Raw genomic sequence first — 25,719 nt, forward strand, 5'->3', positions numbered from 1 at the left:
TTTGTAAAGGAAAGAGGTTTATTTCTTACAGTTCTTAAAGCTGAGAAATCTTAGATCAAAGAAAAGGTCAAAATCTAGCAAGAGCCTTTTTGCTGGTAGAGATGATGCAGGGGCCTGAAGCAGCACAGGATGTCTGATGCAAGACAGAGTGACTGTGCCAGAGAAAGCTGCTTTTATGATGAAGCCACTCCTTCTGTTACCCATTAAGCCATTAATCCCTGAGTGAATTAATCGTCCATGAGAGCCTAGTCCTGGCCACTGGGTCCTCTCCTGAAGGTCTCACCTCTCAAGTGCCATTAACACAGCACACTGGGGATTAAGTCTCTAGCACATAAAACTTGGAAGACACATTCAAACCAGGGCATCAAAATGATGACATGTTTTGATTTCTAAATGTATAGCTATTTAATATTTAAAACTTAAATAGTAAACTCTATGGGGTTGAATATGTGGAAATATACTGGAAAACAAATCCCCCCCCCCACCCCCGGAAAAATTGAAAAAGAATCGAAAGAGACTTGCCATGAGAATTGTTCAGAAAGTGTGTGTACTCTGGAGTTGGACTAACTATCTAGGGAGATATGGGAGGGGTTATTTAAGCCCTCCAGGTTTCTACTCATGTGTAGCATGGAAACCAGCTTTACATGTACTTGTAAGACAAAAAAAAGAGTTTTCCAGTTCAGACCCTCAGCCAACACTCCCTAAATGTGACCCAGAAACATACACATACACACAAACATGCACACACATGAACACACACCTAGGTTAGATTTCTATGGTTTTTACATCTTCATTTTCTCTTATAGCCAGAAAAAATATCATAAACCACAGACTTGTTTTGAGCCGCAGAGAGAAATGATAGCAAAGTGGACGCCATTGATATTAGAGTCTGGTTTTATTTGGAGAAGTCACCTGTGATCCTGGGATGTCTCAGTCAGAGGACAGACTGTAGAAAGAGTAATTGCAAAGAGTTAGCAATCTTCTACCAGTAATAGTGCTGCCCTAATATTGCCCTGTCTCTAAAAATGTGGCTTTCTCGATGGAGAGGATGGACTACAGTATTTGTGGGTTCCCTGCCTCTCCCTAAAGCAGCCCTCCCTGTCTGGCATGAAACTCGAAGGCCCAGCATCAAGTTAAAGAAATGGAACAAACTCATCCCAGGGCTTCTTTAAATATTCAGATAAACCCATGTGCCCCTATCAGTTAAATTAAGCTTTTCTTAGAAAAAGTAAGTCAATTAGTTCAAAATGTGGGTTAGAGCTTCTGGGTATTTAAAAGGATTTTTTTTTCCATCTTTTTTTTTTCTTTTTTAGTTCATTAGAAACACAGCCACAGGGCAGGTATATACTGACTCCTCCTCACATCCTGCAAGGATTCATCAAATACCTTGATACCAGTTTCTGATATCTAGATCTTCAAATGCTGGTCCTTAAAGTATCTCTGGACTTGGAATATATCATTAACATCAAGCCCTTTGGCTTACTATCCTGTCTTCACTTTCATTGTCAAAAGTCACCAAGAGGTGCCTGGCAAGGCTGCTAGGAAAGTCTGTCTCCTTCTTCATGTAGCAATACTTTGTGAACTTTTGTCCATAAAGGCAGGTCTCTGCGACATTATGAACTATCATCGTGGAACACACTTTGAACGTAAAGTGCAGAACTTGTTAGTCCTCATAGACTAGACACAAAATAAACCAAATAGAAATAAAAAGAATCTGGTCTTCTGGCAGTGATTTTTTTTTTTTTGGCTATTGTTCATGAACCATTGTCATGACTTGTAAAGTGGTCACCTATGTGCTTTCTGTAGAGACTGTCCTACTTGGTGATGACAAAAAACAATTATATCAACTTTTGGAGACAAAGTATTGTTTTTAATTTTTGTTGTTCACTTTGTCTTGATCTCACTAGTTCAATAACTAGTTGAATTAAACCGCTTGAATATAGCAAATAGTTTCAGAAATATTTCATATACTAAAACCATTGTAAATAACTCTTTTACTCAAAAACACTTATTAAATGACATTAACAAATATTATTGCTTCTTCCACTTTAATTAGCATTGTGATGAAATGGCATCTATATAACATATATTACATAATAAATAATATATGTATACATACATAATAACAGTACTGATGGGTGCTTCAGTAGAGTCTTTAAACCTAGAACATAAGGAAATGACTCTTCTTGCTAATTAGGTTTGGCTATCTTCATACTTGAATTCTTTATTGGTCAAGTGACATTTTATTTTCAGGATATTATACAAAGAGAGACAGCACATTTTCTGATTCTGCAAGCACACAAATTGCTTATGGAAAACCACATTCCTCTCGCGTGTTATTCATTTTAAAAAGACCTAGAAAACTGGTAGGTAACTCTTAGCTGGAAAGGTCCAGAATTACAATCGCCTGTTAGCAATTAGAATCTAAACATTCTACTCCTGTGGACCACTATGTTAAGTATACTGTGACCTGTTTTATTGGCATAGCATCAAAAAACAAAAATATGCAATACTCCTCCTTGCCCCCAAAGATGTACACAGAAGAGCCAAGAACTTGAGTAAGAATGTTTTGCAGGTTAGTCTGTTGGGTGGGTGAGCATTCTTTTTGTCTCCAAATGTTTCATTCTGAGTTCTTCCAAAACACCAATGGGTTTTTACTTCCAATAAATTAGGAAACTAGAACCACTGTGTGACAAAGGCCATACCACGTCTTTGCTCATTTCTGCAATACTCAAAGCCCAGGGCCTCACCTGACCAGCATATCCTGCCAATCCCCAAGTCACATGCACAGAAACTCGAGTGGCAGGGAATCACTTCCTGTAGAGTGAGAATACTGTATGTATGCCTGTGTGTGTGCCTGTGTGTGTGTGTGTATGCCTGTGTGTGTGTCTGTGTATGTGCCTGTGTGTGTGTGTGTGTTTATTCTTTGATTCCTTAGTGACTGACTGTGGTAAAGAAGTTTGGTCATGGGCTATGGAACCAGCTTGCCTATCCTGGAGAGGTCTGGAAGACCTGGGCCACATGCTTTAATGTTTTAACATTTATTAAAGTGTTTCTAGTGTTGGGAGTCAGATTGAGGGCCTCTTGCCTGCTACACTAGTGTTCTTTCACTAACTACACACCACAGCCTACAGCATAATCTTTTAAAGTGCATTGGCCTTGGTTTTCTTGAAACATGGGAACTATTTGAGCTTTGACAGCTAAAAGTAAATGGTCCAGCCTACTGTGGTTCAGCATATCTGTCATTCCAGCCCTTTCAAGGAGGCTGAGGCAGGAAGATCTTGAGTTTGAGACCAACCTGAACTATATCAAGAATCCCTGTCTCTAAAATCAAATCAAATCAAAAACAAAAATATGAGCCAATAGTTAAATGTTTTCTAATGTTTCAGATAGCGCGTTAAATGCTTACAAATAGTAACATTTAATTTCAAAATAATCAAAAATTGTTGACTTATGTCCCAGAACATAGAATTCAGAAAAGATCAAGACTTTTATACAAAGGGTTACTTGGTATAAGGGAAAGTGGGATGCGAACCCAGACAACCAGGGTTCAGAAAGGAACCTCTCAGCAATCCTGCTCCACAGTATGCAGACAAAGTGAGCTACACACATGTATTTGTCCATTTATTGAGTATTTTCTATATGCTAGCTACCTTGTGGAAATATTTGGGGGAAATGAATGGGGTTACAGTCATAAACATATTTTTGTCCTTTCAGAGTTATTTCTCTTCCACTTTGTAGAGTACATGAGTTCAAATTTCATTTGAGTTCAAAACATGTTACTCAAGATGATCCTCAGTTGAACACAACAAAATTAATAGTGAAACTGGGAAAAAAAAGATGTCAAAATAGCTTCGATTTGACTTCGTATTTAGCCTCAAAAGCACTTTATGAATCTTTAAGTAATCAAATCAAGAGAGCATGGTTTTCTCTTTTGATTTGTTTCTTTAAAGTGATTAACTAAATGCCTTTTCTGGCCTCTGCCCAAGAGCCCACAAAATCCTGTGGGTTTAGCAATGCAAATTCTCTCCAACTCACCTCTCATAATACAAAGACACCTCCATTCCCTAGATCTGCTTAAAGATTCCACAATAACTCATTAACCCCTCCGGGTGGGGAGGAAGTGGTCCCTTTCTCTACTGCATCAATAACTTTCTACAAAATGTTCCACTAGAGAAAAATATTGATGATGGACATATTAATCCAAAAACAGTAGTTCTCTTTAACTTCTAGGGACTGGTGTTGTCTAGTTATTATTATTTTTTGTCCTGCTTTTGAATGGTAGAATATCGTTCATGCTCTTTTAGGTTTCTCAAGTTAAAAATCCTGATAAATATGGGACTTAACTAAACACAACCCCTGTTTGTTTATTTGTTCATTTATTTATAATAAATGGCTAGAGAGCTCACCTTGCTCTGGGCAGCATTCTGAGACACTTAAATGTATTGGGCTAGTAGAGAAAGCAAGGCAGCCCCACACAAAGTTCTTAGCAGCCGAGTCCTAGAAAACTGGTAACATTGTCTGAACATTTTGATTGCTTTTCAAAGAGGTTGCCTAGTGGTTTTCTTAGAAGGGTATCCTAATTGATATTGACAGCAAAAATGTGAGGATCTGAAATAGGAATCCATGGATATAGCAGGTGTGTGTGGGTGTGTAGAATTTACTCCTCAAATAACCTAGTCTCTACTTTCTGAGATGGGGAAACACAGAGACCTAGGTGGTACTTTCTGATAATGTTGACAGAGACAGCTCACGTGGACAGAGCTTCCTGTGGACACTGCAAACCTTAAAGTGGCTTAAGATGAAGAATCTGGCAGTTGGATGGTTGCAGCAAAAGTCCCACATTGAACTGGATTGTTTTTGTAATAAAGAAACCACAGCTCTTGCACAGTTGTGAGTGGGGAGCTGAGGAAATTTCAGGATGTCAAGTCAAGTGGAGGACTTAGAAACCAGATAGACTAAACAAGTAATATTGCATCAACAAAAAGGAGAGCATTTTAAACAATTATTTTGTCGATTTTAAACTGAGTATCTGGAACCACGGGGTGTTTTAAAGAGATCATTTCATGATCGTGGAACTGAACTCTTTTCCGAGTTCAACTGTAATTTTATGCTATTGCTTTCTAAAAAGTTAAGCAACCTTTCCCCATATCTTTCTCTCCTTTGGTGGGAGCGGTGAGGAAAGGGTGCACATTTGATATTTCCCCTTGTGTTTGCTTTGTTTTGTTTCTGGCGGTTCTGGCAGAACCAACTATGTTGGTTAATAACCTGAAGCAGTCTTTTTCAGTGTCTGATGAGGTATCCTTATAGGTATAAATTTTTGGTAGCCGGTCAGAAGCTGGTTCGAGAAGAACAGTTCTGCAACAATCAGGCCAAAGCATACTTTCCAAGATGCGTTTCTTTCGTCCCTAGTTTAAATTCGGGTCCTGCCTGTTGTTCAAAAAATTTCAAGGCAGCTCCCGAAACTGCTGTTTCTCCAAGTCTGTTAAAAAGCGATGCCTGGGTGGCATTTCCCCCTCCCCAGCCCTGCTATCCCCCATCCCCATCGCCTGGCTTTTACCAGTAGGGACTTGCCCTGGGGGGTATTTTGTCCTGGGAACACAAAACTATTTTCTTTTCTGGAAATACGTTGACGTCAACTGGAAGCTGTTTTTGGTTGCTTTGTTTCCCGGAGCGTCCAACCCAGCACACCGCCTCCGGCAAACTGCAAGCAATTGGAAGCAGCTCCTCTAGAGGGGAGGAGAGTCGGTGTCTGCGTGGGAGTGAGTTGGGGGAGTGTTGTACTCGCTTTGCTGCAAAAGTGGGGAGACTTGGAGAGCGACTCCCTCCTGGGCCCAAGACGGAGCTTGATCCTCTAGGCGAAGTCTCGAATGCAGCCTGGAGCCAGGGCGGACCCCAGGTTCATAGCGCTTCTAGAAGTCAATACTAGTAGTTAATTAAGTGACTTGCCAGAGCCCAACTGAGTTCTCAGCACTGTAGCAATTCTCCAAGGTTCCAAAAACCTGGCACCATCACGGGACGAAATGCACGCACTTCAGAAGTGGCGGTGTGCAACTAGCCTGTGCTGGCTCGTGAGCTGAGCCCTAAGCCTTGTGTGTCCACTTAGCTGCCCACTGCTCCAAGCTCCGGGAAGCTAGTACATTTCTTTACATATATCCAGAGCTGAGACGGAGAACAGAATACTGTGACAAATCTGACAGTCTCTCTAGTATCACCTAGGGAAGAATTCCCCAGAAGTATAACCTCCAGGATCCTCTTCTCCTCTGACAGTTGTAATAAGAGGGCGCGCGCATGTGTCTGTCAGTGTGTGTGTGTGTGTGTGTGTGTGTGTGTGTGTGTGTGTGTGTGTGGTTTCCCAAAGGAACGGGAGGGAACCTGTGCGACTGGGACTTGTTACAACTTGTTTCACACCTGGCAGGGCTTCCCGACGCTCTGTGGTGTCCAGGGCTGAGGAAACTCATGGAGAGCAACGAAAGATGGCTACAGAACAGCCACTTGGATGGCCACTCGGCCCAGACTTAGCCTTTCTTTTTTTCTTATTTAATATTCCTTGTAAATTACAATTTGATGGATGGTTTCTATTGTGGCACAAAATAATAAACGCTCTGGGGTAGGGAGAGAAGGACAGGCAACAGGAAAAGAAGGAACAAATAGTTGAAGCAGGACTCCCCACAGCTAAATTGAGACGTAGAGGCAAATTCCAATGACGCACGCGAGGACCCAGCGAGGACCCAGTGAGGAATTGCTTGGCACTTGAGCGCACTGCTGCGATCTGGCTCCATTGGTTCTTCACGGCCTTGGGTCTCAGGCCTGGCTGGCAAGCCAGTAGACACTCGCTGGAGAAAGTTAGGGTGACGGCCCCCAACGAATAGAATAGTTAAGATCCTACCTGGTGTCACTAGGGCACTACCCCCAGGGCCGGGAGTGGGGTTGGTGGTGACGCGAGGACGTGCCCAGAGCCTGGGCGCGCCGGGGGCGGAAGTTGGCTGGAAGTGGGACAGTACCTCCTATGGGAAAGCGGGACCCGGCGAGCTCTCTGGCTGTCTTTCCAGTTTCCGAGGTGCCCGCCCCCACGCGCCGGAGGCCGCGCAGCCCCGAGGGAGAAAGCAAGGCAGTTGGCAAACTTAAGAGTGAGAGCGCGCTAAGATCCTAATTGCCAGAATCGTGGCAAGAGCGGGGGCGACCCAAACCCAAGTTCACTTTTTCCATCTGCCCGCTCTCCCGCTTATCCTTTCGGGATCCGCACGGCTTTAGTGCCAACCTGGGCACTCCTCGCCCCGGAGTGTTGTGACATTTTGCTTTAGGGCAGGGAGGACGGCGGCCCTAGTGGATAGCTAGTGGGTCCCTGGGGTCCCGGAAAACTGCTCTTCCCACATCTCCCCTCCCACCAACCCCTCCCAGTCTTTCTTTCTTGCACTTTCCTGGGGCTGGCTAGACCGGCGTGGACTTGCCCCAGACCTTTGGGGAGAGCCCCAGGTCTTTAATGACAGCTTAAAAGTGGCAGTTGGAAAAGTCTAAACAGATGAGGCTGGTGTGGGGCGTGTTTCTCCCCTTAGCAAGAATCAGGATGGAAGCTGGGAGCCGCGCTGCTGGCCCTAGGCCCCCGCGCCTAGCCGCCAGCAAGTAGGTGGGGGAGCCGCTGGTGCCGCCAGCCCCATCCCGCTCCCAAGCCTCGCCCGCTGCGCCCTGGCCGCGGGCGCACAGAGGGTGCAGGGCCTCCCCGAGCCTCCTCCACCCAGCTCATTAACCTGCCTGCTCCGGGCGGTCGCGGACACCGGTTCCTCGCAGCAGCACCCGCGGCCGGCTCATTGCAGCAGCCTCCCGGATCCCCCGGCTCCGGGGGGCAATGAGGGGGCGGTGGAGGGGGCACTGCTCCTCAGGCATTACCTAGTGAAGTGACACCGCCCCGCCCTCCCGCCGGCCCTCCCTCGCGCCCGCCCGGGCCCGCGGGCCCGCTCCGCCAGAGGGTAAGTTGGGAGTGTTTCGCCCCCACCGACAGCTCTCCCTCCCCTCCTTTTTTTTCCCCCCAAAGTTTTCCTAGAAGTGGGGATCGGGCTAAAGAAGGAAGAAGGTCCGGCTGGCCTCCCTCCTTTACCCCCTCCTGGCCACAATTATCTCCCGCTTCCCCTCCCTGGCATCCCCTCGCCCCTCCCGAGAGGCGCTCCGGAATGACAATTGGAGTGCGGCTCCTTTAAGAGCCCGGCTTTGCCTCCCGGTAGCTGAAGGTCATTAAACACAAAAGCTCTCAGCGCTGCGGTCCAATATAGCGCATGCGCCCTGCCCGAGGACTGGCAGGGAGACGGCAATATGGCGAGAATGCCTGGCAGCGGGGACTGTAACACCAGCGCGGGCGGCAGCGCCGCCGCAGCGGCCGAGAACAATGGGGAGCGGGGCGAGGGCGAGCGCGGGGCCGGGGGCCGCGGCCGCCGCTACGGCCGCCCGCATTACTGCAGCGCGGGCGAGGAGGAGGAGGAAGAGGAGGAGGAGGACGAGATCCAGGAGGTGCAGATAACGGGGGACGAGGAGGAGGACGGAGGTGGGGGGCTGGAGGAGGACGAGGAGGAGGAGGAAGAGGAGGAGATGGGGATGGACTGGGAAGAGCCCCTGGAGCCGGAGGACTCGGCCGGGGAGGAGCTGGAGCCCGAGCCGGTCCATATGATCCATATGGACCAGAGCGCCGCGCTAGAGCCCGAGGCGCCGCCACGACTGCTGGCGCCCCGGGCCCGCGCGGGGCCGCCCGGGGACAGCGCGGAGCTGGACCCCGACGTGCTGCAGCGCCCCGAGCGGGCCCGGCTGAGCGAGAACACTCGGCTGGCCACCCGCTACGCCGTGCGCATCTTCCGGGAGTACCTGAGCGAAAAGGCTCAGAGCCCGGACTTCGAGACCATGGACAAGGGGGCGCTGTGCCGCGTGCTGCGCTCCTTCTATGCCGAGGCCCGTTCTAAGAGCGGCCAGCTCTACAGCAAGTCCTCGCTCATCAGCATCCGCAGCTCCCTCAACCGCTACCTCAACGAGCCCCCTTACTGTCGCACGCTCGACCTCACCAAGGACCCGGAGCTGCGCAGCGCCAACCTGACGCTGGCCGCAGTCATCCGTAAGCTCGAGGAGCAGGGCGCGGGGCCCGTGGTGCAGAAGCAAGCCATCACGCGCGCCGACCTGCGCAAGCTCTACACCTCCAGCGTCTTCAGCACCAACACGCCCTTTGGGCTGCTCAACAAGGTCTGGTTCGAGACCTGCATGTACTTCTGCACGCGAGGCCGCGAGAACCAGCGCGAGCTGGAGGAGGACTCCTTCGGGCTGGCCATGGACGAGGACGGTCGCAAGTTTGTCTACTTCAAGTCGCTCGGGCCTTACCACAAGTCGCGCTCCTCGTCCTGGAGTAAGAAGCGTGCGGAGAGCAGCGACGAAGAGAACTTGCCTCGCATGTACGAGACGGGCACTGAGTTCTGTCCTTATGCCAGCTTTGTCAAGTACCTGTCTAAGCGCAACCCCCTCTGTAAGGCGTTCTTCCAGCGGCCCCGGGACCACTGCAGCGAGGGCGATGTGACATGGTACGAGAACAAAGCCATAGGCAAGAACTTGCTGGGCACCAGGATGCAGATGCTCTCCAAGGCAGCCAAACTGTCCAAGACCTACACTAACCACTGCATCGGCGCGGTTTCCATCGCCACGCTCAACAGCATCGCGGGCATCGGGACCAAGCTAGGCTCCCCGGCCCCGCAGGGCTGCTATACAGACTCTCTGAACGGGTCAGCTCGTCACCACTCCCACCATGCCCCCACCCATCCTTCCCACCACCACCGCCCCCAGCCGCCCTCGTTGGGTAACACGTATATCCTTCCCAAAGACAGCCAGGTCGGGCCCGACGTGAAGTCCGAGGCTGCGCCCAAGCGCGCGCTGTACGAGTCAGTGTTCGGGTCCGGGGAAATCTGCGGCCCTTCTTCCCCCAAAAGACTTTGTATCCGTCCCTCCTCGGAACCTGTGGATGCGGTGGTGGTGGTTTCCGTGAAACATGACCCCCTGCCTCTTCTTCCAGAAGTCAATGGGCACCGAAGCACCAATTCTCCCACCATAGTTTCACCTGCTATTGTTTCCCCCACCCAGGTAACCAAAACGCTGTCTATGCATGAAATATTTGTCTGGTACCAATTAGGGACTAACTTTTGTGCTCCGATAGATCGGGGTTGGGGGAAGGATTTTTTTTTTAAGTAGTTGTTACACTGCACGGGATTTGATACAGTCCCTAGAAATGTAACTCTTCATGTTTTGGGGGACGGGGGACTTTACACCTAGCTTTTAAAAGATGCCAAGGACCCCTAGCTTCGAAGTCGCTGCAGCAAAGTAAAGCTAGAAACCTCAAAGTTCTCAGAACAAAAGGTTCAAGCTCCCTTTTGCAATGCCTCCCAGGATGCCTGAGTTTTATAAGGCAAGGACTGCGGACGGACGAGCGCTGAGTAGATAGTTACCTAAAACATTAGAATGAAGTTACTTTTAAAATGCTCCATTACATACTCGTCAGAATTTCTGAAGATAGAAACAAAATCGCTTCTAAATTATTAAAAAAAAAGAAAAAAAGAAAAAGAAAACATGCCAATCCCACTTCCTGTAGCTTGATTTTGTTGTTAAAGAAAGGGGGCTTAGACTGCAGGCCCTGCCCTGGAGTGCCAGTTTATTCTTTTAACATGCAGCCCAGTGTAAACGTGACCTTTGTGGTGTCATCCCCATTAGTGTTTGTTAACATTACTCAGACTGGAAAGTGATGGACTTGATACATAGGAGTGCAGCTGGGCTGTACCTAGGGCAGTTGCTGGGTTTCAACTTCCTATCTTGGTACCAAACAAGGAAGATGAGGGAGGCATCACCCCCAAAGTAAGTCAAGAGCCAGACAAGAATAAAATATGGGCAGATCTGCTCACCTGTCCTGGCTTAGGTATTGTCATTAAGTCTGAAAGAAACCCACTCAGTCCATGACAGTGCTGACTACACAGAGACTGAGGCCTGCCTGTTAGAAACTTTCCCTTGTTCCTCTGCCCCAGGAACCTGTTCATCAGCACTGTCAAGGTTATCTTGCTGTCTTGGATGCTTCTCCAGAAGGCAGCTGTAGGAGGTCTCTTGTGTCCACCATTCTGCCGGCAGGTGCCACAGGAAGTTTGATACTATCTTGACCTCCTCCCCTACTGTCGGCAGAAATAGAAATTCTGCCCCAAGTATGGAGCTATAACGCAGGCCCATCACTACCTCTGTACTTTTTCTCCAAAGTGGAAATTCTAGTTCTGGACAAGCTGACAGCTTACCAGCTAATGGGCATGCCTCAAGGCTGCCAGGAAGGGCTGGGAATGAGAGCAACACTGGCCTCTAAGCCACAGGGCCTGTAGGCTGTGGCCTGTGCCTCCCTCTGTGTGGTTCTTTCTGTCAGGGGTAGTTTAAAAGTGTTTGAACGGTAGAGAGGCAAGTTAGGGGTTTGCTTTTCCTTTGAAAGCAAAACAAATGTTCGCATTCTTCTAATAAATACCCTCAAAGTACTCTGGGTTAGAGCGGCACCTGATTAAGAGTTTTAAAGCCTAAGAATGTGTACTAAATATATATACATTTATGTGTGTGTATGTGTGTGCATGTATATATATGATGTCATATAGATGTGTAACTAAAGGGTACGGAACAGTTATTTTTCTCCTTTTTTCCTGGCTTTTGTTTTTCATGAGTGTGCCCACCCCTGGCTTTCACTTACTCTAGTGGGCTAAATCAGCCTATAAAGCTGCACACTAAAACTTATTATTCCCAAGTCATTGTCAGGCAACTCCCGAGTTAAATGTAGATCTAAGTATATTTTGCGTATATGATTACTAACAGTGGCTGTTCAACAAGGGCTTAACTGTAAGGCTCGTTTACTTAAAACTCTGAAGAACAGGGGTTCTGTTTGCACTATGGGGGGGGGGGGTGGCGATGCCTACAGATCCAGTCCAGGGCTCTGTGCCTGTCAGGCAGGGGCTATACTATTGAACTGCACCTCCAGTCCTGTGTGCACGCATTTAATAGTCACATGTTCAGTTGGAATATAGTCGGAGACGTTTCTTTTTAAAGAAACTATCAGTAAGATTGAAGAGAATTTTAAATGCTGACTTCATCAGCACCCACTGAAGGGGAAGTCGTCAGGAAACGGATGTTTGCTTTAGGAGAAAGATGATACTAAACTTTCACCTTTGGTAGGCCCTATCTTTGTGGATGAATGACTGACTGGTGAGGTTGGTGGTCAGTTGAGATGTGAGACATCTGTTCTTCTCACTCTTCACAGTACCCTGGCGATGCCTGGTGGACTATGAGCTCCAGCTTTGTTTTTCTTAATTACAAACATGGCATCTTAACCTTAATATTGGCCACTGGTGGTCATGCTGGTACAGACTTCCTAACTAAGGTCAGGCACTGGCTGGTACTGAAGTCTCCTCTCACCTGGTGAGTTCCTCAAGAGATAAAGAGTCTGCTAATGGAGATAAAGTCACAGTATAGTCCCTTCTTATCCCTGGGAGACACATTCCCAAAACCACCACTCACACATAGCCTTGAATCAGGGATATATCCTGTCTCCACTCCCCCGACCCCCACATACACACCTGTCATAAAGCTTGATTTATATATCAGGCACAATAAGAGATGGACAATAGCATCTTTTGATAAAAAATAGAACAAGTTCAATACCCTACAAGGAAACTTATCTAATGCTTATGACTTATTTATTTCTGGAATTTTCCATTTAATATTTTAGACCATAGTTGACCTTGGAAAGGAGAACTATGGGTAAAGGATGAATAATCTTTTTCCATTTTTTTAAACTCCAGAGGGCATTATCAAATGTCTTCACCTGCGGAAACAGTAGAACATGAATATGCTCAAGAATAAATAGGAGTATGGAATTTATGATTTTTTTTCTCTAGTGTATCTGCCTTTGGGAGGGATGATGGTGGTGTTAGCAGTCAAAAGTACTTTATGCTCCTGTTCCTCCTACAGGAGTGTCACGGTGATCAAAGTTTTGGTAGTAATTGCATGTTCCGTTGTATTTTGTTGTTTGTTTATGTATTCGGTTCTGGAAACTGAATCCAGTACCAGAAAATCCAATGTTTGTATATGTTAAAGACTTACATTCTATGCTCCATTTTAAAAGTTTGACACCATCAAGCATGGTGGTACACATTGTGAGCCCATCATTGGAAAGGCTGAGGCAGGAAGGTCTTGTATTTGAGGCTAGCCTGGGCTCTGTAGTGCAATCCTACCTCAAAAATAAATAAAAAAAAAATTAAATACAAAAAAAAAATAGGCCTACTACTATATCCTATATCTTTATAACTATTCTCTTTGTGTGAAAATACAGCATTTCACCCACTTAAGTAGCCGGTAGAAGTTTGTAGTTTGTTTGTTGTCCTGGGATTGAAAATAGATCTCCAGGATGCTCGGTGCTCCAATGCTCAGCTGTATCTCAGCCCCGGAATTGTATTCTTCATTACTCAAGTGTATTAGTGAATTTACGTTCTAGTTGCCGTAGCTTTTTGTTGATGCTTTTACCGATGATTTATCCTTTCTGTGAGGAATAAAAATGAACACGTTAGTTCACTGTAAAACATACTTGAGGCTGAAGATATGGTTCAGTACTATGTGTGCTCAGAACTGCAGGCATCACCCCCCCCCCCCCCACACACACACACATCATCTTCAGGTGTACTTGCAGACTTGTGACCAAGGTGTCTGGTTACACTTACTTGGCCCTAGCCCAGATTCATTCTGGAAGTACTTTTAGGGAATTCTGTAAGTGGAAAGTCTAGCAGTATAGGTTCAGGCGGAGTAAGTTCCCTCTTTCTGTGAGACCTGCCTCACTGTGTTGCTCTTGAGTTGATCCTTACAGCATACAAGCTGGACAGGGGAGCAGCCACCTCGCTGACACACACAGCTCTTTAATTTACCCTCTGGAAGAAGCCAGACGCTAACGTCACTGTTGCTTCTTTTGAGGGGTGGTGCAGTGGTGTTAGAGAAGGTGTGCTGTGCAGCCCAAACTGGCCTAGAATTTTGGATCCTGCAGCCTTTGCCTCGCAGTGCTGGGATTATAGGTGTGCCCTACAGTGCCTGGCCCCAGGAGGCCATGCTGGGATTATAGGTGTGCCCTACAGTGCCTGGCCCCAGGAGGCCATGCTCATATTCATATACCACAGTGCTGAAGAAGCTACTGTGTGCTATGTGGACATTTGATGGAAGGAAGTGTGCTTCTAATATAGTACTGAAATCATCTCTGAGGTTGTATTACGGTCTCTGAGGAAGATTCAGAGAAATGCCTCTGTAAAGGTGAGGGTTTGCGGGTGTGAAAGGCACTGGAGGCCATCGACTTGTCTGCACTGGTTACTTGGGAGCATGAAGTTTAACCTTGTTAAAGATGGGTGCTTCCTGTTTTCTTCGTCTTGGTTTGTGGCTACATTCCTTTTCCTACAGTAAAATGTTTGCTCTTTTAGGGAAACTTCTACATGTCTTGTGTGTATGTGCTCAGCTTTACTTCTCATTCAGGAAGTAGTAACTGTGCTGATTAATTCAGCCTTGTGCCAAGAACTAATAAATTGATCAATTTTCTACTTGGCAAGTAATCTCATTGGCAAGATTTCAGCCTCATTTTGTGTTAAAACCAGATCAAAATAAGAAAGTTAAAAGCTGTTTTGGGGGGAGGAGGGAGGAGCTATAAGGGCCTTATGTAGCTCAGGTTAGCCTTCTACTCCTGAGCCTCTTTTTTTCTATCTCCTGAGTGCTATGGTTACCGGTATTGGCCATTATGCCTAACTAACACAGTCAGTGTTTGCAGCTGTTGTCAGAGGAAAGCAATCTGGGTTTATAGTTTTCTTTATGGAGTTTACATGTTACTGTTACTATCAGTACTAAGGGATTTATTATTATTATTTTTATTACTTTTGGTGAAATAGGGTCTCACTGCCTCCATTTTCCTGTCTCAGCCATTTAAACAGCTGAAATTACAGGAGCACACCACCATACCCAGAATTTATTATTTCAAATTTATATAAATCAATACCAAAGGCCAGTTCACTGTCCATTAAAGCAGATAAAGCAGGAAAAGAAGTATGTGCTGACCAACAAAAGCTATGGTGTCATTTATGTAAAATAGAAGTGTCCAACCATTGGGTTCTTCTGAGTCAAGTCGTCATCCACAAAGCTCCTAGCTCACGGTTTACCATCCCACCCCCAATTCTAGTAACATTTTAAGAAGGTTAATGCTGGATTTCATTCATAGTTATCCTAGGGCACAGGTTGGATCTTTGTGTCACCCTGATTTGAAATCAGATCCCCCTTAAGACACCCATTTGTGATGATCAAAGTAGATTCTGAGTAGAGAGAACCCCCACATCCCTTTTGTTTTTTTTTTTTTTTTTTGCGACAGGCCTCATGTAGCCCAAGCTGGCCTTGAACTCACTGTCTGGTCAAGTGCTAGCTTGAACTGCCGATCCCCCTGAGCTGGTACTCCACCACTACACCAGGTTTGTGTGGTGCTAGGGATCAGATCCGCAGCAGCTCCATGCATTTGAGGCAAGCACCCTGCCACCTCTGGCCTGAGAGGCTCTTTTTCAGTACTTCTAGTTGGACTGGAGAGAACTTGGGGTTCTTGAGACAGCATTGGCCAGTGAGAAAGGCCGTTCCTGCTCTGAAGTTCTTGGTGTTGGGCTATCTTTTGGTGCCATTTCAAAAGCACCAATGTTGGAGTTGCTGGGTGATTGTCTATGCTACAGAGTCTAGGAGCACGCATGCAAGCCAGCACTCTGGCTCGGAGCCAGACTTGACCTGGAAGCTGCGTGACCTCTCTCCAATCATGGTTCACTGGTGAGGTAGTCGTTAAAAGACTCCTTTGGAGTATGTAGTACATAAGGAATGGTTTAATTGAACTTATTGTTCCAGCAGGAATAGAGGAATATTGATCTTATTAAATTAAAGTGAAAAACAACAACAACAAAAAAATCAAAAATGCAGTTTTAGAACTTGAAACTTTAAAGGGGCCCACCATGGGTGTGTGTGTGTGTGTGTGTGTGTGTGTGTATGAGAGAGTGTATCTGTGTCAGTTTCTGTCAGTGTTTGTGCGTATGTGTCAGGGTGTGTCAGCGCATGTGAGTGTGTATGTCTGTGAGTGGGTGTGAATGTGTGTGTCAGTGTCTGTTTTTGTGTATGTCTCTGTGAGTGGGTGTGAATGTGTGTTTGTTAGTGTCTGTGTTTGTGCGTATGTGAATGTGTGTGAATGTGTGTGTCTGTGTGCATGTGTATTCTTCTGTGGATGGTCTGTATGATAGTATATGTATGTGTGTGTGCATGTGTATGAGTGTATGTGTGAATTGTGTTTGTGTGTGAATGTATATGTGTATATATGTGTGTATGTATATATGTGTGTGTGTGTGTGTGTGTGTATGTGTGTGTGTGTGTGTGTGTGTGTGTGTGTCTAGGACTTTGTCTTCCTTGTTTGCTTTCCACATTAATTTTGAAGTCAGGTCTCTCACTGAACCTGGAGTCATTGATTTGTCTAGCTGACTGGCCAGTGACATGCAGGGATCCTCTTTGCTGATGTAAACACACCTGCCCCTGGCCCGGCTTTTCCTTGGCTCTGTACTCAGATCCTCATGCTCCTGGCAAACACTGCATGAGCCATCCCCACAGCCTGAAGGGGCCCAGTTTTGCGTAACACTTTTATGTTCTATGATGCTGAATTCAGTTCAGCTGTAATTGAGTGTCTTGCTGTGTGCTACAAAGAGGAACAGGGTCTAGACCCTCCCCTCTGCACAGGGGATGGGACGATGTCAAGGCAGTTCTCTGCGTAGTCACAAACACAGTGGACATGGGCAAACTCTTCCAGCCTGGCCTCTGGAACGTCTTCTGGTTTTTGATGCTTATAGCTCTCTCTTAGCTTCCTCTTTCCCGTCTTCCAGAGAGGTCAGACTTTGTGGTGTGGAGTGGTTTCTGTGTGGTCTGTAAATAAATGAGCAGCAGTGTCCTGTGAGGTGCCTCGATACAGCAAAGGCTATGACTGGGGCTGCACACAGATCTAAGGCTGGAGTTGCTCATGCCATGACTGTAGACCGGGTAAGAAAGCTTGCTACAGTGAGCTATAGGGCAGACTCCATGAGAGTCTTTTAAGGTCTTCAGTAATTCTGGTCCCTCTGATCCACACTCTGTCAAGCTGCCTTTTCAATCTGAGAGAGATTCATTTGTATTTAACAGTGAATTGACATTTTTGTCTTATATCATAGTTTAAATTTTCCTCAAGTCTTAGATAAGTTTTTGTTTTGTTTTGTTTTTAAATTATAAAAGTGGGAACTGTTGTTCTGTGCATTGTGTAACCAGAGGATGGGAGCTTTGATTAACCCATGAACTGCTTGCTCATAGGCTTTCTTCTGTGCTTGCCCATGGCTTTTCCACAGTGTTAGTCCCAGGAAATCTTTTGTGGCGACTCTACATTCTAGGTGTGTAATTTGAACTCCTGTCACTTGCTAGGTAGTGACATTGGTTGTTTTTTTAATTCTTCGTCCCTGTGCTCCCCTACTCCCACCCCCACCCCCCCCCCCCAGGAACTGGCAGAGTGAGGATAGTGTCAGTCTCTAATGGTGAAGCCTCTAGAGACACCCCAAGAACCGAGAGCACTGCAGTGATCTTGAAAGAGAAGGAGGTACAGACTAGAATTGTGGCTTCATTCCTCCTCCCTTGGCCCCTCCCCCTCCCCCGGAATATAAAGCAGAGACAGTGCTGTTGGAAAAACCCCTTCGCAGGGCAGATCTTGTCTGGGAGCATCAGGCCTCATCCCCACCAAGCACCACAGCTTTCCCATGGCTGGCAGTGAACCCTGGAAGACTTGTTTTGATTGGGTCTGAGAGGAGGGGGCAAGAATGTGCCACAGGAAGGGGCTGACAGATTTAAGATAGCATGTGGGAGCAGGCCCCCCGGAGAGGAGAGGGGCTGGGCAAAGGATATAGAGGCCTGACCCGGGGGTCACTTCCGTCATGAGGCATTCAGTTACCAAATTAAGATGTCAGGGCATTGAGAAGCTTGTAACTGTCAGTTTCAAGTTTTACTTCATGCCTGAAGTCAAAGTTAATGCAGTTAGCTCAGCGTCTTCCATTTGCTTCTTTCTGGACACAAGGAAAGAGAGAAACTGTTGGTAACACAGTTCCCTTTGGAGCTATCCACTCTGGCCCAGGTAGGATGCTACATTAAAAAGTGTATAATATATTTATATATTTAACTTATTAAACATTTAAAATCTTGTATTACGTTAAAATCTTGTATTATCTGTAGATTTGTCTACCTTATTCTTTTATAAAAATGGTCATAATTTTTACATACATAGATACAAATTTAATAGTGTTTGTGTATGTGCGTGTGTGTGTGTGTGTGTGTGTGTGTGTGTGTGTGTGTGTGTGTGTGTGTGTGTGTGTGTGTTTGTGACAGGGTTTCACTATATAATTGCAAGCTGACCTGAAACTCCTTTCTGGGTAGCTTGAAGTAGCCTCAAACTTGTAGGTATCTTCCTGCCTCAGCCTCCTGAGTGCTGGTTATAGGTGTGCATCACCACACCCAGCCTTGCATTTGATATTTTCAAAGAACAATCTTTGTGTTATAATCTGTGAGGTAAGCACTCAGGGCAAGCTCCTTGACCATAACTAATTCCAATACCCTTGTTTGTTCCTGTTTCAGACATATAGCTATAAGGGCTGTCATGTAGGCATATGAACTATTTCCACGTTCCCAGCTGTCATAGGTCATAGAGTAGACTAGCCAACCAGATCGAGGCAGGAGGGAGAGCGGAAGTGCTGGGTTCTTGTTTCACTGGGTTGTGGGCTGCAGAGATGAGTGGGGCTCCTTTGTTGCCCTGTCCTGTTGTGTACACTCATGGCCTCACACTTCGCAGTGAGTAATGACCAGGGCTCACTGAAGGCTTTCAAGGCCTCCATCAACCTGAACGTGTACATCATTCAGGTGCTTGCTGGAAATGCAGTGTACTGGTCGAGCTTTGGGGGTGGGTGAGTGGGGTGACAAAATGCCTGAGAAAATCAGGGAAGAAGGACTTACTGTGGTCCATGATTTCAGTCCAGGGTCTCCATAGTATGCAGAGCACCTTGGTGAGGTGCATGACAGGGAGAATAGTTGCTTAGGTCACAGCAGCTGGGAAACAGAGAATGCAGATAGGAAGGGACTGGGTAAGATGTAGTCCCAAGGCCATTTTCCCAGTGACTTACTTCTAGCTCAGCCCTACCTCCTAAAGTCCCAGTACCTCTCAAAACCATGCTAGCATCTGAAGATAGCACCATTAACTGATGAACATGGGAGGGATAGGGACAGTCTCTCCTTTGAGTCTCACAGAGTTATGGTCGTCTTTACAAGTTACTGTGGAGACAAGGCTAGTAGATGTTGACTAACTTACTTGATGACTGTCAGGTAACTAAGCTGGGATTTGAACTCACTGATTTAAATAAGTGATCTATTGGTGCCAAATTTCTTATCAATTTTTCAAATAAAATGGTCTGAAAATAAAGACAGTGGAGCATCGAATCACACCCTACCCTTAGGAGCTTTCATTGACAGCTTGTTTTACACAACACTAAAAAATAAGTACATTCCAATGTAGGGACTACAAATATTGTTTCCTGTGTTTGCACTCACAAGGCCCTGTGGCAACCTCAGCCTTCGCTGGATCTGGGGACTGAAACAAACTCTTGAGAAACCACATTATGGAATAGAACCAGCCAGTCCCCAGAGATAGACCCTAAATCAGTTCTGCCTCCAGCTCCCTGGGGTCACCTGCCTCCGTAGGCAAACGGGATGTCCACCAGCGTTAAATTAGTTACTGTTTGGAAAAGTTCTTAGTTAGGTTAGGGATGCAGCTCAGTTGGTAAAATGCTTGTTTAGCATATCTGAAGCCCTGGGTTCGATTCCAAACACAAAATCAACCAGGTGTTGATGGCACATGTTTTACAAACCCAGTGCTCTGGAGATGGAGGTAAGATCAGGGTTTAAGGTCACCCTCAGCTACATAGTTCGAGGCCAGTTTGGAGTACATGAGATACTGTTTCAAAAACAGAATAAAACACCAAAAAGGGAGGTGGGGAAGAAAGGAAGAAAGGTTGATTCTCAAGACGTAGCCATTCTAGAAGTAGTTACTGTCATTTTGTAAGCAAAAAATATTACATGTGGGGAAAAACACAGTTTTTGAGTCAAGCCCTATGTCAGTCCTCAGTGTCCCGGGGCTAGGCAGGGCCCACTGCAGTTTCTTCTCTGTGGACTAGACAGGGAGCACTGGAGACCACTGGCCTCCTAGTAGATGACGGGTTTGGTTGCATCTGTTGGCTCTGGGTCTCTCTGACCTCTGCTCTCACAGTTACCTCACAGAGCCCATCTGTGAGGAGGCCTGATCCCCAAACTCCTAAGGAGGAATTCACTCTGAAACTTCTGGGCTCGATCTGCTGGTCTTTCCTATTTCTCTTTATGGGACCTCGGGAATTCTTAAGGTTGAAGGGGTTTGGGGACCCCACAGACGGATGTTACCCCTGCCCAGACTCCAACAGTTCAGCAACAGGGGCTTAGACAAAATCAACAGCTTTTCTAAGAGAGAAAATGTTATCTGGGATGGTTTGAGGGTCAGCAGCTGATCATACTGAGAGTCTTTAGAAGGTGTGTGTGTGTGTGTGTGTGTGTGTGTGTGTGTGTAGGTCAGAGGACAACTTAAAGGAATTTGTTCTTTCTTTCTACCCTGTGGGTTCAGAGGACGGACCTCTCCTTGCCGGGCTTGGTAACAAATGCCTTTCCCCACTGAGTCATCAAAGCAGCCCCGTATTGCTGTTCTTAAAACATGAAAACTGTTCTAGCAATCATTTTTATAAGTCTTTTAATTTAAGTGCTCCAGAATAGGGTTTCTATTGGTCTAGATTCCTTGTTAGACTGTTCACATTTCTCAAATGCATAAACGGGCAACAGTTTTCTCATTGAAAATTAGAATTTAAGCCAAATTCTGCATTGGATGCAATAGAAATGAGAACAAGCTGCACTGGATGCTAAGGTGTGCCAATGATGTTGTAAGTAGAGTCCACAATCAGGGGAATAGACTCCACGGTCAGGTGAACAGACTCCACAGTCAGGTGGACAGACTCCATGGTCAGGTGGACAGACTCCATGGTCAGGTGGACAGACTCCATGGTCAGGTGGACAGACTCCACGGTCAGGTGGACAGACTCCACGGTCAGGAGAATAGACTCCACGGTCAGGAGAACAGACTCCACGGTCAGGAGAATAGACTCCACGGTCAGGTGGACAGACTCCACGGTCAGGTGGACAGACTCCACGCTCAGGTGGACAGACTCCACGCTCAGGAGAATAGACTCCATGGTCAGGTGATGGATAGACTTCAAGGTCAGGTGGACAGACTCCACGGTCAGGAGAATAGACTCCACGGTCAGGTGGACTGGAGCCCCGACAGAATGCTGCCAGCCAACTCATGACCTCTTGTGACTTGTTTTTAGTGTGACCAAGTGCGCTTATAGAATAGGAAGGACTGATGTGCATGGATTTATTGCCTTCACTTTGCCCTTCAAAAGTCCGTGATACTCAGCCAATGCCAGCCTTATAGGATAAGTTTGTGAGCTTTTGGGAATTACGTTTTACTATTGAGATAGCTCATCTAGAGTATTGGCTTCTAGGTTTGGCATCCTTTCTGATAAAACTTATCTTAATAGGTTTTAGATATTTGAGGCATTTCTTTCCATCTTGAACAAAGATGTGTGTGTGTGTGTTTACGCTGGGGGGGGGACGGACAGAGGGATGGAAAAGAGACAGGGAGAGAGAGAAGGGACAAAGAGGGAACAGTATTTCTTTTTCAGTGGCTTGAGATAGCAATTCAAACATGTTACTGTGGAAAAAGACCAAAATGAAAGTCTGACAGGAACTTTGGAAAACTGTTTATGGTAGAGTTGCTCTTTTTTCCCCACAAGCTAGTGTCTGGTCCTGTGGTGAAAATGAATGGCGGGTGTTCACAGAACTGTTGACCTCTCTCAGGAGATGGTCTCGGACTAGTGATGGCAATGTTTCAGGAATCTTTCTTAGGTAGTTGTTGTTGTAATGATTTTTACATTGTGTGTGTGTGTGTGTGTGTGTGTGTGTGTGTGTGTGTGTATTCATGTGTACCAATGTGCATGCCATAACACATATGTACAGGTCAAAGGACACCTTGTATAAGTCTGTTCTCCTCTTCTACCATCTGGTGGTTAAACTCAGGACCTCAGGCTTGGCATCAAGTGCCTTTACCACTATCTCCCTGGCCTTTTAAAAGAACTTAGGGATGAGTTGAATCATGAACTCTTTCCTGGTACTGCCTGGTATTCCTAGTGATAGCTTCTTGAAATGAGAGCTCTTATCCAAAGGGAATAAGGTGATGGAGATTCTTATCCAGAAAAATCTCTGAAAAGTTGATTTGTTATTTTAAGATAGGGTCCTATGTAGTCCAAGCTAGCCTGCAATTTGCTGTGTAGCCAAGGATAGCCCTGGACTTCTGATCCTCTTGGCCCTACCTCCTAAATGCTGGGATTTCAGATAAGAGCCACCGAGCCAGTTTTGTTTAATGCTGTAGTGGAACTGAGGATATCATGCATGCTACCAGCTAAAGCACATCCTTAACACCTGGAGTAGTTTGCAGATGTGTTCATTGAACACTTGCCATCTTAGTTAGAGTTTCTATTGCTGTGACAAAACACCATCACCAAAAAGCAAGTTGGGCAGGAAAGGGTTTATTTGGCTTATACTTCCATATCGCTGTTCATCACCACAGGCAATCAGGACAGGATCTCAAGCAAAGCAGGAACCTGGAGGCAGGAGCTGATGCAGAGGCTATGGAGGGATGCTGCTTACTGGCTTGCTCTTCATGGCTTGCTTGGCCTGCTTTCTTACAGAACTCAGAACCACCAGCCCTGGGATAGCAACACCCACAATGTGCTGGACACTTTGCCATTAATCTTTAAGTAAGAAAATGTTTTATACCTGGATCTTATGGAGGCATTTTCTGAGTTGAGGTTCCCCCTGTTGGGTGACTCCAGCTTGTGTCACATTGACATAAGAACAGCCAGCACACTCATTATGTGCTGGGGTTAGAGGAATTTGGAGGTGAAGAAAAATGTAGATGTGCTTGAGAGGAGTCTCTGGGGACAAGCCCAACAGGCTGGTTGCAGAGGAAAGGCATCTTCTGTCTCATGACTGACCACAGTAAACCCCAGAGAACAAATGGTTTGTGTTAGTCTCCAAGAAACAGAACTGAAGGTGGATTGACCAAAATGAAAGACTTACTCTTAAGTTTATGTAGAATATAGAAACTCAGGAAAAAATAAAATATTTGTTAAAAAAAAATCAAGCCTTTTATTTGATATAACACTTTAGCCTAGTACAGGTTGGGTATCCCTTATCCAGTAAGTTTAGGACAAAAAATATTTCCAATTTCATTTTTTTTTATTTTGTGATTTTTAGAATATTTTCATATACCTAATAAGATCTCTTGGGGGATGGGACTGGAATCTGTACATGAAATTCATTCATTCGTGTCTATGTGTACCTTATACATATAGCTTAGATCTGGCTCTGTGGTGCTGTTCTTTGGACTGTGATCCAACACATGAGATAAGGTGTGGAATTTTCCACCCTGGTGGTGTGTCAGTGCTCAGAACAGTTTAGATATTCAGGTAAAGGGTGTTCAACCTGTATGTACACCAGAATTGAAATGCCCTGACTCAGAGTAAATGGCCCTATTTCCCAACACATGAGATGCTCCAAGCAATCACGATATTTTAATCCACATATTGTCTGCATGAGTATGTGTGTGATTGTGCAGAGAAATCCAGAGGCATGACATGGTTTATGTGCCAGTTATAATTTTTATAACTGTTGAAGCACTGGCTTCTGTGGATCACAATATCGCTTCATCTCTTCACAGTCACGGGGCCCAGTTTAGACAACTGGTGAAATGGTTCTGAGGTGATCTGTGCAGTGTTTGTGGGATTTCGTTCACAGGAAGTGTTGCTGGGCGCTGTCCAGTGCCACATATTAGGCTACATAGACACTTGAGGCACAGATGTGTATCCTTGGGGTAGATAAATAACTAGATAAATAAGTCTTGACAGCTTGATGAGCCCATGGTATTCTGTGAGAGGAAAAACATGCTGAGGCAGGAGGATTACAAAGCTAAGGGCTACCCTGGGCTATACTGGGGAAATTAGTTAGATTCTGTCTCAAAATAAAAAGTTGAAAAATGGAAGCATAGGCTGCCTGTAGCTCGGTGGAGGAGTATTCACCTAGGACATGTCTAGCATGATTGAGAAACTGAGTTTAGTCTCTAGTGCCAAAAATAATGGAGGGAGGGAGGGGATGGAGGGAGGGAGGGTGTGCAGGAGGGAAAGCACTTGCTGGACATGTCTTTGAAAACAATTAGATTTTAGAGATTGTGGAGCAGGAGCCTTATGAATTAGGATGAAGGGGTTCTGCTCACATGTAGATGCCAGTGTCCAGTAGCTGCCACCTTAGGTCGACTGAGAATTTCTGTTTTTATACAAAGAGCTCCACTCCTCTCAGCCTTTTCTGTAGTGGTGGGATGCTCATGGCATTCTCACTGTGGCATTCCGAACTCATAGAGACCAGGCCAGTTCTCTGCTGAGCTGCTGAGGATTCAGTCCTCAAGGGCTTCAGGCCTTCTCAGTCACCTCACTCAGAGCATTTAATTAAAATACTAATACTAATACTACACTACTAATAAACACAATTCTGATGCGGGGTTGTAGCTAGTAAAAGAACCAATAAAAAATGACTTTAAAGTGTCTGACAAATAGAAAATGTTTAATACTACTACAGTGCTTTACGGGCAAGGATTTGCCTCCTGGCATGGAGGACAGGCCCTCCCACCAAGGCCTTTCTCTTGGCAGGCAGTACTTGCCCAGCAGGAACAGGCTGGTGAAAGGATTCAGCCCTCTTGGAGTCACCCGACTTGTTTCTGCTACAAGAACATCTCTAGGAAGTGACAACCACAGGCATGTAGACCTTTCATTGGTGACGATAGTACACAAGGAATAAAGGCTTTTTTGGTGACCTGGGAGCCCAAAAGAAAGCAAGGGAAAGACAGAGTAAAAAGAAAGCCTAGGGAAGGAGAGGGTCCACCACAGCCTTGCAGGCAGGAGCTACGCCTCTGGGGATTCCCTGTTGGTTCTGGTAGAAGCCAAGGGACCGGACAATTCAAGTTACATAAACAACTAACCTGGGTGGCCAGACACTTCTCAATTAAAGCAGAAACTGGGAACATAGCAGCTTTCCCTATATTCTTAGACCCCTAGTGAGTGTCACAAGAAATGATGGGCTGTCTTCCTACACATTTGTGCACCTTTAGTGCCCTCTCCACAGGAGGAAGCATACAGCAGGCATTTGGTCATCTTTTTTCCGGGTGAGATGCAACAGCAATGGTAGCATCCAGAAGACTCTTTATGGTGAGCTCAGTGACCTCAGTGGATTCCTTCCCCATTATTAAATAAGAATAGTTTGACTTTTAAATCTGAAAAATAGATAGAGACATCACACACAAAAATTAACCAGACTCAGACTCAAAGTCTCAAAAGCCTCTGCCTTTTAAAGGGCATATTTACAGCTTCTCTTTGGCTTATATGAATTACCAGGATTGTAGCTATT

The 25,719-nt window shown here is 45.9% G+C and overlaps 1 protein-coding gene across 3 annotated transcripts in view; it reads left to right on the plus strand.

Moving 5' to 3' along the window:
* The window catches only part of Kctd1 (potassium channel tetramerization domain containing 1), a 196,029-nt gene that overhangs the window by 87,991 nt on the left and 82,319 nt on the right, over positions 1 to 25,719 (plus strand). The window contains exon 1 of one of the 3 annotated variants that reach the window (XM_034518447.2): positions 7,108 to 7,967. The exons of 1 other annotated variant lie outside the window; for it this stretch is intronic. Coding sequence is in view for 1 of the 2 variants with exons in the window: in XM_034518446.2 (XP_034374337.1) it covers positions 8,308 to 10,104 (1,797 nt within the window). In the remaining variant the exon portion in view is untranslated. Of the gene's footprint in view, positions 1 to 7,107; positions 7,968 to 8,016; positions 10,105 to 25,719 lie in introns of those variants that run through there. One more of the 3 variants, XM_034518446.2, reaches the window with a different exon arrangement.

Source organism: Arvicanthis niloticus, chromosome 14 (assembly GCF_011762505.2).
Source record: "Arvicanthis niloticus isolate mArvNil1 chromosome 14, mArvNil1.pat.X, whole genome shotgun sequence".
Lineage (NCBI taxonomy): Eukaryota > Metazoa > Chordata > Mammalia > Rodentia > Muridae > Arvicanthis > Arvicanthis niloticus.